This window comes from Maylandia zebra, linkage group LG19 (assembly GCF_041146795.1).
Source record: "Maylandia zebra isolate NMK-2024a linkage group LG19, Mzebra_GT3a, whole genome shotgun sequence".
NCBI classification, from domain to species: Eukaryota; Metazoa; Chordata; class Actinopteri; order Cichliformes; family Cichlidae; genus Maylandia; species Maylandia zebra.
Genome location: NC_135185.1, coordinates 28,587,285 through 28,602,485, shown reverse-complemented (window position 1 = coordinate 28,602,485; position 15,201 = coordinate 28,587,285). Strand labels below are relative to the sequence as shown.

Sequence of the window (15,201 nt, the reverse complement as noted above, 5' to 3'; positions counted from 1 at the left end):
ATTAATCACAATCAGAAACAAGTAAAACATTATATTTTATTAAGTGTTTTAAATGAAATCACTTATACTTAAAATAATTATGGATGCATTTATTTATTGCCTAGTTTGATTAATTAATGACATATTAACGTTATTATTTAATGATGTATTTATTGGATTCATTTTGGCACTTGGGGACCTCCATACAGGGATGCCCATTAGCCTGAAAATCTAAATGTTCCCCTCCACTGTTTTCATTGTGTTTATTTCTGATCAGATATTATATTAGAACAATAGAATGGCTTATATAAGGCCCATTATTTGCATGGCATCCTTCTTAACAGTTTGCAGCTGTTATCTCTTTCCCGTGCGCTGAGCTGACAGCGGTGGGATAACAGCTCTGTAATGAAGAGGTTGGTTTGAGAGATAAAGAGTTAAACGTGGCCGGGCTCTGCAGGCTGTGATTGGCCCGCAGCTGCAGCGCTGGGACGGACAGCGAGTCTCGGCTGTGTGCGCGCTCCTGGAAAAGTCACTCTGTGGATGAAGCGGACTACACGGACCGGACTGGACTTCCCTGAGTTTTCTTTTCCCTAACACTTTGGAAACTTTGTTATTGTGATTTATGGAAGTGTCCGGTTTTATTGCAGCCGTGAATCCGTTATTTTATCCCGGAGAGAGGCATGTGCTGGTCTGTTAGAGGTCGGTGGAAAGTCGACCGCTGTCACTTTTGATTCATGGACTCGACACGGACTTTAGCTAAAAGCATTTCAGTCAAGAGGCTGATACGAGGCTGACTTAATTCACTGAATATTTAAGGTATGTTAAAGTCCTATTTATACTTTTATTTGCATTCTCACCCGACCTTCATTTGAGCAGCTGGAGGGATATTTTACTGTAAGCACATCAAGAAACTAGCCAAAAGCAACAGTTTCCATGAACGCTTTGCTTTCCCAGACCTTGATTTTGTATCTGAATATGTCGTTTAGATACATAACTGTGCTATTAAGATATTCAGCACTTTTTAAACCCTCAATATTGACCCTAATGTAGAGTCCCAAACCTAGGTGTCTACCTGTAGTTGGAAGGAGTGGAAAAACTGCACACATCCTGTGTTATTTAACGTTAACTTTATATGTTAATATTGCCATTAAATAAATTCTGCTTGGTTTTCATTTTAAAATCCTTAAACTTCCTTATAAACCACAAAAAGATCCCAGGTGTCTTAGTTTGGGAACTTCCAGTTTGTTAGTGATATAGTGCATATTAGGTTTGGTCAGGACTTTTATAAGCAAGCTATAGTATTTAAACTATTTTGTATACAAATGTCTTGATATCCTCCAGCAGTGTAACTGTTTGTGCATGTGTCTTTCAGGTTTAGGGAAGATGAATTTGTCTTTGGACAGCATGGACATCCTGAAGATTGTGTTACTCATCTTTGAGGCTGTTTTGCTGACTGACTGCGTAAGAGGTGAGCTGCTTCATTTTTTAAAATTATTTATTTTTTGGGTTTTTCTTTTCATTTATACAGCAGTCGTAGCTCATTATTAACCAAGCTGACTGGCTGGTTTCCTGTGAGCCTGAAGAAAGCCTCAGTTGGGTTTTGAATGCTGTCGCGCAGAGAAGAGATGGAAAACTTAAAACTCACAAAAATCTCTAAACACAGCCCAAAATCAACACAGGACAGCAGAATGAGAGAGGGCAAACCAGCCCGTCCCCTACCCCTAGTTTGTGTGTTTCAGTCATGGCAGCGTGTGTGTGTGTGTGTGTGTGTGTGTGTGTGTGTGTGTGTGTGTGTGTGTGTGTGTGCATTCGCTACAGCAAAACCAAACAAACATCATCCATCAGCTTCCCAGGGTGAAAGAACACAAGTTGGTGTAAGAGTCCAGCTCTCAAGTAGCTGGCCAAAGGGCCTGACTCACAACACCCTGTGTCTGTGTGTGTGTTCATGTGCGTGCATATTTTCTTGACCGTAACCCCGACTGGAGAGTGGGAAACCTCAGTCTCACCACAGTTCACTGTGCTGTTGTTTGTGCCAGTATCAATACTCTGCTTTATAAAGACAACTTACAGTGAGCTTGTCAACAGCTCGTGAACAGCTCTCGAGACAATTTCTGTGATTTCATCCACCATCACCGACTACTGAACCATGTCTGATGCAATCCAGTGGCATGAGTCAAAGCCAGAGGCAGAATTTGTAACTTCGCTTCAGTTTTTAATGAGAGAAATCTGAAAACCAGAACATTTCCCCCGAAGATTATTCTCTGGCAAAACAAGCAGGCTCTATAGCGCCTTCTTTATTCTCCCCGCTCAGCGTGTGAGTGGATTCAAGAGGCGTCTGATAGGTACAATACCTGCATGTGGCTATCATGGCTCAAGGTAGAAGGGGGCAGGAGGCGGGGGTGGGAGGCTTGGCGGCAGTTTAGAGGGGGAGATTACATCTGTGGGTCTGCAGACAATGCCTCATTCACAGCGTGGCAGCCGTGCCTTCACGGCACAACCAAACCAAAAGTAAACAAGATGTGAAGGCTAAATCAGATTAGACAGGCAATTTTCTGTGTTTACAGATTAACATATGTCAGCGAGGGAGCAAAGAAAAACGGGGAAGCCAGTTTGGACGGTGGGGAGCCGAGGTCCGATGGGTCCTGAGCTGATTTAATGTCAGGCAATGGGAAGCATTTGCAGCCTGCTTTTCATAATTTCTCTGAAAGTGGTTGCAGATGCAGGGACACATGTACAATTGCAGATATGCGGCTGGCAAGGAGTCTGAGCGAGATGATTTTTGTACGTTCCCTGACAGTCTGTGAAGTGTAAATATCCCACAGTTCCACCAACAGAAGCAGGGATACAGTGGGTTCTGTGTTACAGTCCAAATGCAACAGCTTGACTCTGACATGCTGTGAAATATAGCCTGTAGGTGGGGGTAGTTGATTCAAAGCTTCTGCTTTTGTAGTGAAGCGAAGGCCAGCAGAGCTGTTAAGCTGTCCCTGTAAAACTTAACAGTGTATGATGACATCGTTGACAAATGTAAATGAAATCATAAAGGACGGGCCCCCTTTTCGCTTGTGTGTGAAACAGTAAAAACACGTAGGGAGTGTTACTTTACTGCTGTTATCTAAACACTTCAGGCAGTGCACCTGAGAGGACAGTAAGTTTGGGTGAACGACTTTGAGCCTGTTGCTGTCAGTCACCAGGTGACATCTGACCCAGGACCCCCTGCCCTAGTACCACAGAGAGCCCCAAATACACACTCAGTCATATACACACAGACCTCCCTCTTTCTGTGCTGCAACGTCACAGCTGGACCCCCTTGTAGCCACTGCACTTCCTCCATCTTAGCACCTTCTGCCGCCCCCCCCCAAATGTGCTGCTCTGCCTCCCCAAGCAGCTGGAGGAGGTGCTCGGTGATGTGTCCCAGCAGAGCTCTAACGTGGTGACAGGTCCGGGGACTGTTCGGCTCTGCTAAACGAGGAATGCAGCAGCCTGGACATATGGATCTGCAGAAATGCACCCTGGGAGAAAAAAACAGAGGCACCAGGTGTCCCTGTTATGCACCGGGGCTAGCTAACAATGTGCACAATGAATGGTACTATTTTGGTGCATTTTAATTAGAACCAGGCATCAAATACAGTGGTCCTTTTAAGCTGCTGCACTAGCCCTTTCCTTTTTTCTTATGTGATTTAACCCCACACGTATTTCCTTCACTTCTAAAGCTATCTGGCAAAGTTTAGAGCATGCAAACTCCTCTGCGACCCTGTTGGAAAATATACATTTTATAGCAGAGTTACATCATGGTTTCATACCAAGAATGCACTATGAGATAAACTGCATGCCAAGGGCTTTTAAAATCACAAGGCTGTTTTGGCTCTCAGACCATTTTCCATTTCCTTAAACCGTAATGACGCTAGTTTCTGAGCAACAAAATGCCCCAAAGTCCTCTTATATATATATATATATTTTTTTTTTTCCTGCATAGTAAGAAGGTGTAACAGTGGCTTGTGGGCCAAGCTGGTGAGACGAGGTGGGGGAATGAGAAAGGGTAGAGCTGAAAAGCTGTTTAACATGTTTGTTTGTTTTTTTAATCCTCCTTATGCAACTCGCACTTTAATGCCTCATTTAGTGCTGGAAATAAAATCAGCTTCATGTTACCTTTTTGTCTTTCATCCCACACCAAACAGCAGAAGTCAAAGGAAGACGCACTTCATCTTTAAGCCGCGACTGGTCCGGCGCATCGTTTCTGTTTCCCACACCACGCGTCCACCAGTGAATGCCACCCTTTTAAACACATGTCCCCTTCTTTTTCTCTGCATTTCCTCTCATTTATTACCAGTCTAAAGTCGAAGGAAGTCAGTTAAGTTAATGTGCTGTCGTTAAAAACAAGGCTCGAGCTGACCTTTACTCCCACCCAGCCTTTCTCAGCCCTTCACAGCCCCATATTTACAGAGGCTGGGTCCATTTGCAGAGAACAATGGATGGATTATTGTGTGCAGTGGTCCCCCAAGGTTGGACAGGGCGGCGGTAATTAATTTTAAACCCTCGTCATCCCTTTTGACTGGACTTATTTGCCGTGTATTTAAGCTCATAGCAGACGGGGGACTCGCTTTTCCTGAGGTGGTGCCACGTAGGCCTGCGTGAGAAGAAGTTACGAGAGCGAATGGGCGCTGCTTTCGTGCCTCTGAATATATGCGTGCGTTTTATTAAGCAGCCTGAAATTACCCTGAGAAAAGTCATGATAATGAGACATCCAAGGAGCGCGGGGCAATTTGGAAAACCTCAGAGGTAGACCAACAACTATTCCCACTCCACCTCCTTCCCCTCTAAACCAGGTGGAAATAATATACCTCCTGCCTACAAATCCCTCTGTTTCTATCGCGGAAATAATGTTAGCAGCGCTATAACAATCCTTGTTCCCAATCTATCAGCGCACAATGCTGACCCTGTCAGTTCAGGAGGAAACATTTGGTGGGAGGAATGTGTCCGACTTCACCTCTCCAAGGGGAACGAAAGGAAAGAGCCGTAGCCGTGATAAGTAGTCATAATGGAGGTCACTCTGTGTTTACTTTAGCGGGGTCGTATAATCCTGGTGAGCAGCACTCCCACTCATTGACTGACTCTAATGGACACTTCAATTAAGATTCATGTGGAATTTCAACAAAGTATTGTCTGCCACTTTCAGCTGTATGCTAATGTTCAGATTTTTTCCCCCTTTCTTTTTACTTTTTAAGAAAGTCCCCATGTCTGTGTGTGTGTGTGTGTACAATGCTCATTAGTTTGTTTGGGCAGTTGGCTCTGGGAGTGTTTTCAGACCACACACACTCTTCCTGCCTGCTGAATGGATTTGAGTTCAGCTAAATAGAATTCCTTTTGCTCCTGTTAACCTTCGCGAAACCCACGGAGCTGCTCGCACAGAGGCGTCGGGACGGCCACCATTCAGATGATAATCGACTTTGTGCCTTTCGCTGGTCTGACTTGCACTATTTAGCAGACGTATGAATAACAGATTTGTGTTAATTGGCAGTTGCTTGGTGTTAAATAAGATGACACCGGACACTGTTTAGACTCCACTCTCAGAGCTGCTGCGTTACACCCTTGGCCAAAGAAAGCGAGTGGACGGAGTGACTGGAAGCAAGCCTTGTGGGTGGGTAGGTGGGAGGGGGGCAAGGGTCCCTGCCTTCCTGGAACCTTACAAGTGACCTTACAATAACATTTCAGCCCCACAGCGGGAAGTGTTTGTCTTGCGCAACCCCTCCTTCTAAGCCTCCTTCATTTCTGCAGTCTCGCTCTGTTTTCTCTTTTCTTTCGAGGAGCCAAGTCATGGAGAGCCTCCCCGAACCCCCCGCTCCCCCACCCAGCCACCTTCCTCCCTGTTTTGTGCTCCACAGCTGCTCGCTCAGTCACTTTAGTAGGAGAAATGATGACATGCCAATTGATCTCCACTTTCATTGCTCAACAGGAGAAGCTGAGGTTTGTTTTCCTGTAAATTTTAACTTCTAGATTTATGATGCATACCTGGGCACGTGAGTTTGGGGAGGGGGGGGGTGTTACAGAAATTGAAACTTTACTTCCTTCTTCTCCTGCTTCTCCACATCTTTCATCTGGCGTTAGATCCTGGTTGTATCTCCAACAAAATATGTACCAAAGCAACATTTTGTTGCCTCGGGAAAATACTATCTATACTGTCAACTTTAATGCGATGATGGCCTCGAAGGTGTTTCTTGGACTGAGCAGGTTTGGACAAGTTTGAGAGTTGCCATTGTGATGTTAGTGAATAAAAGGCTGATTTAAAGAGCAGAAATATTATCTGCCCCATCTGACTGTGTGTGCCTGTTTGCTGTACTTGCCACAGCCTGCTAGAATCTGTGCTGCTGAAGTCTCTGACTGACTTATCAGAATACCAAATCGTGCACCCAGGGTGAACCTGTTGCATATCATTTGAGGAGATCCTTATTGTTTTCCATTCACTTTTATTTTTATTCTTTTTGGTTTTGAGTCAACTTTTTGATTTTTAATGCATTACTACACATCAAACCATTAAAGATTGCTCTATCTTTGTTTTTCTGTGTTCCTTCTTCTTCCTCTGTCTAGGGTTTAATCTGGAATCTCTTGACAGTCCCTCACACAACCCCTTCCAACCTCTGACTAACCCTGCCACTCAGCAGTTAAAAGGATGATTGAAAGTTATGGTGGTGGCAACAGTGGTGGCTGGCCGGGCTTAAAGAAAGCCGAGCCAAGGCATGGCTGGGATAACGAGCTCTGAATGAGGCTTCTGCTTCTCTTCTCAACCCCCCCCCCCCCTTGTTTCAGTTCTCCTCTGATGAGCTTCAGTAAGACCCCACTTGGCGTTGAGGCTTATTCACTTCCACTTTTTATCGTTAAGGATCCTTTTGAATGACCCTGGAAAGTATTTATACATTGTCCCCATTGATTCCAGTTATACAGTCTGGTCTAGGCTACCGCTTCTCACAATATGCCAAAGTAGGAGGATTTTTCTGTGAGCATCCAGGCTGTTGTGATGGAATCTGCATGTGCCCGTTTCTGCACGGGATGTGAAGGCTCGAAGCTCTGATTTTTTTAATTTTTAAAAAAATTTATTATTATTTTGGGGATGCACCACTTTTTCAAATGAATAGAAAAAATCTGTCCCCCTTGACATGAAGAGTGCAGCGGGAGGAAAAGTCATTTCAGGGGGAAAGAGTATAATCTGTCATATTTTATAGCAGAGCTACTGCTGTCCCAGGCTGGAATTCTGCACCATGCAGTGAAACTGATTTGATTTCCTCCTGCACAGAGATGTGAGCTTAGGCCTTGGATCAGTCCCCAGTCTGGATGTAGATAGATTTTAAGACTTGGCAGACGGTGGCAATATGCCAATCATACAGTTACTGTGTGCCTTGATTAGCTGAACTGGCCATTATTTTTGTGTATTTTCAACCATGCAAGCACAGCAATGATGGCAGTGTCAGTCTGTCCAGGCTAAAATATTTCAACAGCTGTTGTGTTACTATGAAATCTGTACAGTAAAGGTCCCCAGAGGATGAATCCTCCTGACTCTGGCTTTCATACCAAAAAACTACTTTAAATTATATTAACAGCTAAAGTTTTACTTTATTGTTGGTGTAGACTCTGAGTGAGGTGGGTGCCAACAATTGTGGTCGTAGCTGAGAGCTGTCTGCTTGGGATCACCACAGCACTGGAACTTGTGATAGCTTTTTGCTCTTTTTTTAATGCAGTTATCAGACAGATTACATGTATTGCTGTGCACTTAATTGTATCCAAGAGATCTTTTGCTCAGTTTCAGTGAGTGAAATTCAATTTTTATTTTATTTATAGGTTTGCACTTATGAACATGTTCATAGTCAGTGACATTACTAAGTATGGACATCCATCCGTTTTCTACTGCCTGTCCAATTAAGAGTTGTGGTTTGGGGGCTGGAACTCATCCCAGTTTTCATTGGGCCAGAGGCGAATGACTGTGGGAGGAAGTCGGAGTAGCTGGAGAAAATCCACGCCAGCATGGGGAGAACATGCATACTCCACATAGAAAGGTTCCAGCCAGCCGGTTGATTTCAACCTGGACCTCCTTGGTGTGAGGCAACAGCGCTAGCTATGCCTTGTGATACTGTGCCGATGGCACCTCTGTTCTGCTACATGGACCATCCACTCACACAAATATATATTTAATTCTGGTTCCAAAAAATCCAAAATGGCACCGATCATGATGCCAAAATTATTCCAATTAACGTGCTTAGGGACACACCCATAACTCCAAATCTCCATTATGCAGTTGGATAAGTTATTAAATTCACCATCTTCAATGGAAACTTTTCATTGACACCAGCACTGATTTTTTTTTTATACAGGTTGTAAGTATGTCTATTAAATGCTGTAAAACTGGACTAAAATGACATGGAAGTCTGTGGTGATTTTAATGACTCGCTTTTGGAGGCATCCTCAAGTGGCCACTCGAGGAACTGCAGTTTCTGGTGCTGTTTGTTGGCTTTATTTTTCAGCTGTCGGGGTTTCACCTTGATCACACAACACTTGATACTTCTAACCTGGTAGTCCACCAATCAGTGAGTCGCAGTGGCTAAGTCTGTGGTTCAGATTGAAATGTTATGTAACTCTTGGATGGACCGCCACAACATTTGCTCCAGAAATTCAAGTTCCCTCGGGGATGATGTCATCTGACTTTGCTGATCCCTTCAGTTTTCCTTTAGTAACACCAACAACGGGTCAAATAGCTCATTAATTCAGTGAACGCTTGACTGCTTATACTGGATGGATTGGCACCACATTGTGGGCAGAAATTCACGCTTTACAGGAAGTCTATTCTTCTTTGAATCCTTGGCTTTCTCATGTTAGTTCACTATGAGAGTAACTTTACTTCATTAAAAGTCCAACAGTCATTAATGACTGTTGGAAAGAATGCCAGACATTTGTGGTTCCCAGAGGATTCATTATAAAAACATGAGTCCACTGACTTTTTACATGAACCCATTATCAGGTCAAAGGTCAAAATGAGCCCAAAATGTTGGTTTATGACCAAAGTTTCTATTAGCCTTAATGCCGTGCAACTGCTAGATATTAAATCTAAAAAATTCAGCATGCCACTATTTTAAAAGTGAACATGTTAGCATTTACCTGAAAGCACTGTTTACTGCTGTAGACTCTTGGACTTATTATTCTAGAAAGCTTTTTTGTTGTTCGCTTATTTTTGATATCTGGAAATATGGAAAATCGATGATGTAACAGACGTTCTTGCAGCAGGACGTCTGTTCTGGTCATCAGGCGTCTGTTTCTCTGCAGGTCACTCCGGTAAAAGGGCTGCAAAGCTCTGTGTGGACAGTTGATTAACAAAGAGGGAGACAGACAGACTAGCAGACAGAGATGGATAGAGGGCAGTGACCTTTCTACAGTGCAGTAGTAAGGTGAACTGGGAAAGCACTGAACAAATTGTCACTGTGAAAGGGCGAGTACCACATCGTAATGACAGACTCAACAGCTCCATGATGACAGATTGATTTCAGACAATATTCCTGGATTGTCAAGGAGGCCCCATTGCTGTCAGTGAGAGCTTTGCCAGTTCTTCCACCCCCTCCGTCTGTCTCGTCTTGCCTCTCCCCTTCTCTCCCCCCCGCTCTGTCTCGTCTCTTGTCTCACCCGCCTTTCTCTTTCCCTCACCTGCTCCACCCCCGGCTTTTCCCTCCCTCCCGCCGCTGTCTGAATTGCTCCATTCTGCCCAAACACTCTTGCTACATCACAGTCTGTCATTGGCCCTGTCCTGAAAGGCCTTGTTGACAAAGGCACTGGTGTAAAGTGCTTCCTAGTGTCATGGAGATTGGCTTGTCCTCAGACTGTACACTGGTGTAAGGTTCCTGGAAAGCCATAAGAGGTGTTTCACACCAAGCTTAGCTGTCATCATCATCGCAAAGACACACACACTTGGGTCCACTGGTGACTGATGCATGTCTGACTCAGATAGTTCTTGTTTACAGTCTCTGTGCTTCTCTATCACTCACTGTACACAATGAGCCAAATGCAGGTTGGACACTTTTTTTTCCAAACTGTGGAATGCAGTAAGGATGAAGGAGAAGGAGGAGGGTGTGAGAGGCAGGATGCATCTCACTGCTAAAAGATAAGAGGAAAAAAACCCCCAAAAAACAAAACAAGTCTTGCTATGAGGAAATAGTTTTTTTTGTGCAGCATTTGTGCTCTGAAGCAGTGATCTGCAAGGGTTTTTTCCCTTTTCACATCTTAAAACTCCATGTATCCCATTGGTTATATATATCTGTGCACTATGGGATTAGAGGGTCAGTAGCTTTTGGTACAGACTGAAATGTGTCTGGTTGTGAGCACAGAAGTCTCACCCACACACTGCTCAAATCTGTTGCTTTCAAGGGGCCAAACAGAAGAAACAAATGCCAAAATTATTTTTTCCAGAAGGTAAACGAACTGAGGAGCTCCAAAAAGATCTGCTATGAGATAAATAAGGATTATTTTGAACTGTGAATCATGCAAAGTGCTATTTAAGAATAAAAATAAAAATCAGGTGTTGGAATATAGCATAGCATAGCTTTTAAAGTAACCCAGCAGCTTAGTTATTGTTGGTTTCTGGTAAATACAATAAAGGTTGCAAAAGCCTCCATGTGGTCCTAGACTTATACAAAGACTTAGCCTTACCTGCAAAGTTGATATCATGCCAGCAAAAGTCTTTGCAGGTTTTTCACCACCTGGCTCAGACTCAGCTGCAGCTCCTTGAACTCTTGGATGCCCAACGGTCTAAGTCCAAAATTAAAAACACAAAAAGTATCCTTTGATGTCTGAAGGGGGTAAATTTGCTCAATTATTGTGTGTGGTTTCTACAACTTTGTTGGCTTTTTACACCCTGCATAAAACATCTGCTTGTGACACCTAAATAGCTTTTTTAGGTTTGAGTTTAGAAGTTTTTTGAGCAGTTTAACCAGTTCAAAGTCTTACACATTAGTACAGACATAAATTAAAAAACAAATCAGGGATTAAATTTACACAAATGTTATTCTTTTAAGACCATTTGAGTGTCTAGAATACCAGTTTATCTTATCAAGATGCTGTGAGGGAGAACTGCTCTATGCAGTTAAATACTAACCTGAAGTTTAATATTTAACACCCTGTGTTTTCTCTGGCGAGGGGGACTATGATAACATACAGATTAATACGAGTTTGTGTCTAAACATTCATATCTGTTTGTCTGCGAGGGAGAATAAGAAACAATGCACTGGCAGTGCAGTGCAGCCAAAACATGTGGGCATTCCCACAATGTCCCATTTAGTGCCAAGTGGTCGGCCAACCTCCAAACGTATTAGACAGACAGTAATAAACAGGTGCTTGTTGGTGCGCTGCTTTGTAATGGAGAGAGGGCAAAGTCTGTTTGAGTGTGTCATGTGGCCGAGGCTGAGTGCGGGCCAGGGAGTGGGGTGCGAGATTGTTGGGATTCTTGGTTGCTGCCGCCTAGGCCCACCTAATCGCCTTTTGCTCCCCCCTGCAGCCCTCCTCTCCTTATGAGCTCTGTTAAAGAAGGCCTCTCTGCCATCTTAGCCTCTGCTCCCTTCTGCTCTCTAAAGTGACCCTCCTCTCCTTAACCCTCACCCTGCTTCTCTCTCCTCTGCCTGATTTTATTTCTCTCCACGTCTCTGTTCTCTCCTTCTGTGTCTGCCACTCTGTTTGGCTTTCCTCTTTCCTCACAGCCTCCCCGCTGTTGCCTCTTCCCTGATAAGTGGCCCTAAGCACACACTCAGCCCGTGTGTGTGCACCAGGCCTTAGCCTAATGGAGTGAGATAAAACGGCTAGAGTGCCACTTGCTGTGCTCTCTTTATGACGGGACAAGCGCAGCAAGACTCACATTTGCATGAAAGATTGTGGCACTCCGTCGGTATGTTCAATTTTCTAGGAATTTTTGGGGAAAATATTTAAATTTCAGAAATATTTGAGGAAAAACGTGACTTTGTAACTCCAGATGAAAACATTTCCTAGTCTGACAGCACTTCCTTTGTTAAATTTGATAAGTACTGTAATCAGTATTTCAAATACACATGTAGCTTCTATGACATTATCCACTGGATTGTGACACTCTGTTTTACTTTACTGTTTTAAGTTTAGCATCTAGTTTTTTATGATAACAGACATGCCTAGCGAGGAGTTGATCTGACTTAGAATATGAGGCCACTGCACGCATTTCAGTCACAGGATAAAGCATACCCAGTCTTACCATTTATTTGTTCTAAATGTGGAGATATGTTATACAATATTGTCTACTTAAAGTAAGACTTTAAAGTAGCTGCTGAGATCATAACTTTATTAGGAAAGTATTGACGGAGGTCATAATGAAGTGAAAAGTAGGTTTTGTTTTTGTTTTTTTGGAACCACAAACGTCATTCCCTGCTGGCCACTGCAAAGAATGCAGGTTTAAGACAATTCTGCATGGGCTTCAGCAACAATGACCATAACCAACAGTGTGTTTGACAATCTCACACATATACAGTTTCATCATTTATAAAGGCTGAGTAGTAGACTTAAAAAATCAAAATGGTGTGAGTTATGCATTTGTTAAATTGCATTTGCACTTTACCTCTTGAAAGCTTAGTAAGAATAACCCTTAAAGCTCTTTTCGGAACTGTGCAACTACCCTTGAAAACCCCCCCCAGAAAACTTGTCATGGACTGTTACGTGACAAGCAGCTAGTGGAACTAGCAAACACAGTTAAACTCAAACTCACAGCTTTTATTTCACTGGCAAAATAGTCATTGAGTAAGGTAAGAACCATAGAAACCAAACCAAACATCTTATATCACATATTACTGAGGTGTCAAAACTCGTCATTTAGGGTTAAGGGGAGGTCGTCAAATATCGTTTTGTTGGGGCAGTTACTACACATTTGATGCACCAGCTCTCTGATGGCATGATACTGTTAAAATCATTTAAAGTACCTCTGTTTACTGTAAAGGAGTAACATCACTCAGGATATTGTGCTATTGACCTTTAAATAAAGTGAAAAGAAGGGGAATCCCCTGACTCCTTTTTCCCACCACTACACAGCACAAGTCAGTGAAGTTCCTACTGTAACCAGAGTGCTATTTTTTGACACGTCTTTCAAGTCTCTTTGAAAGCAGTGTTTGTAATTAAAAGAGCATTCAAAGGGCAGCTCCTTCGTCAAGGCCAATGCCCTACTGCACAGACTTAAAGAAAGATCCTTTCCAATCTTTATCGCGTTCCTTCCTTCAGTGTTTGGGTAATCTTGCTAACACAGAGAAACAAACAGGCATCAACGATCCCTGATCAGCCCATAAATAAAGAAATGTCCCGTTTTCTGTGCTGGTTGATCAGGTAACATCCTGGAAAACCAACCTAGGAGGTGTTCTACTGCAAACCCCCTTTTTCACTTCCTAGTATTAAGACTAAAACGCAACAAGAAAGACCTCTATTAATTCAGGTTAAAGACTTTCCATAGGGTTCCATACTTCCACACACTTGGAAAAGTACAGTCTTCATGGAAACCCCTTAACCTGAAGTGAAAGAGACCTTTCACATAATCATAAAAGTTTTCCCCAGGATGCTTTTGGCAGTAAGCCACCTGGTTCTCAGCACATCTTCTCTTGTGATCAATTTGTTCCAAAAACAAGGGTCTAAATAATAAAATATAATATAAGGTACTTTTTCTGACGTTAGCAGAGGTTGTCTTTGCTTCAGGGGTAATAATAGACCTCTGATCCACATTTAAATGAATTAATCTGGTTTATTTACAAGTAGAAATATTCACTAATTAACTGTTTAAGTTGCACAGGAGAGAGTAGAGAGGAGACTAAAAAAGCTTACACACACGCACAGGCTTTTTGCTCCAGCCGAGGCAGCTGGGGCCGTCAAGTTTAATGAAATATAGCAGCTTAGAGTTCAAAGACTCCACAGTAGGGCCTGTTAAGGGTAAGCCGCGTGATGGAGATGTTTCCCGGAGCTTTATGACGCTGGAGTAATTCTTCTCTGTTTCTTTCCTGTTCTTTTGATGAGCAGTCAGCAGGAGGCTGTTGTTTTGCTGGGCGAAGGAAGCAGAGGCAGAGATGTTACTCCTCTGATTCTTCTTTAATCAGATAGATTGACAGGAGCATCTTATTCCCCTTTTCTTTTTATTCCACCCTGTTTCTGCTGTTTTTCTAGTCCCTCGTGTTATCCAATAGCTCCTCCTGTACTATTCCCACCACTAAAGCAGTTGCTATTCACCCCAGATCTGATGGTGCCACAGAAAGAGCCATTGTCCCGACTGGTCTTACCCGACTCTTATCTATTGATTGGAAAGGCGAGAGGGGAAAATAACCGGTATTGATTACCACACTGGGTGAAGCTGCTGGGCAGGACGTCTGGACGGGTAAGAAAAGACGGCATTCTTCACCCTCTGCTGCCTCACTGCTGTCAGAACAACCGCTCTCGCCACTCCACGTATCCCATCCCCTTTCACCCAGCCTCCCCTTCCCACCCTCACCTCCGCCTTTCTTGAATTGCCAAGATGGCTCTCCTCCCCGGTCTCACTGTTTTATGCAGATTTTTATCTCTGTTTGTGAAATGTATAGCCGAGCGCAGCAGAAGCAGCCCCTGAACAGAAGCTCTGGCCTTTCACACACTCCCTGAGCTGCGGTGTCCACCTCACCTTTCGCCCAACCCCTCCGGTCTCAAGTGAAGTCTTCGGCTCTGGATTTGGTTTCCAGCTGGAGTTTTTCACCCCCCTCATTGTCTCTCATATTCCTTGAACTTTGCTTTTATTTGTTCATTTTTTTTAACTTGTATTATGCCATTGGTCCTAAGGCTTTAAGAAAATGTGTTGTAGAATGCTTCCCTGGATGCACAGGCTCCATTAAACTCCTTCTTCTGCCTTCTGCTGAGCTAACACAGTGCTCCTGAGGAGGAGGAAGCATTCTCCAGCTCCTGTCTGTCTCTGCGCCTCTTATCCTTTATGTAAATACTGCACACTGAAGACACATTCGCTCAGATCTGTGTTTATCTTAGTAATGAATCACTACAGTCTGCCTGCGTGCAAAAGCCTTTTGATGCCTTAGAAAATTCCTGCAGTTGGCTGGAGATTAAGCAACAAAATGCTTTTTATTGGAAAATGTTTGAATAACTGTATCGTGCATTGAGGCGGACAGTGTTGCGTGCATTATGGGGTTGGTCTCATTGTGGTTGGTTAACTTCCAGCTGTTCTCT

General features: G+C 43.4%; 1 protein-coding gene across 2 annotated transcripts in view; it reads left to right on the top strand.

Annotated features, from left to right (window-relative positions):
• Positions 1–497: 497 nt before the first annotated feature.
• Positions 498–15,201, top strand: part of LOC101465506 (fibroblast growth factor receptor-like 1) — a 34,619-nt gene continuing 19,915 nt past the window's right edge. The window contains exons 1-2 of one of the 2 annotated variants that reach the window (XM_004540578.5): positions 498–795; positions 1,352–1,447. In XM_004540578.5, the coding sequence (XP_004540635.3) occupies positions 1,363–1,447 (85 nt within the window). In that variant the 5' untranslated portion in view covers positions 498–795; positions 1,352–1,362. Of the gene's footprint in view, positions 796–1,351; positions 1,448–15,201 lie in introns of those variants that run through there. The other variant, XM_076877250.1, reaches the window with a different exon arrangement.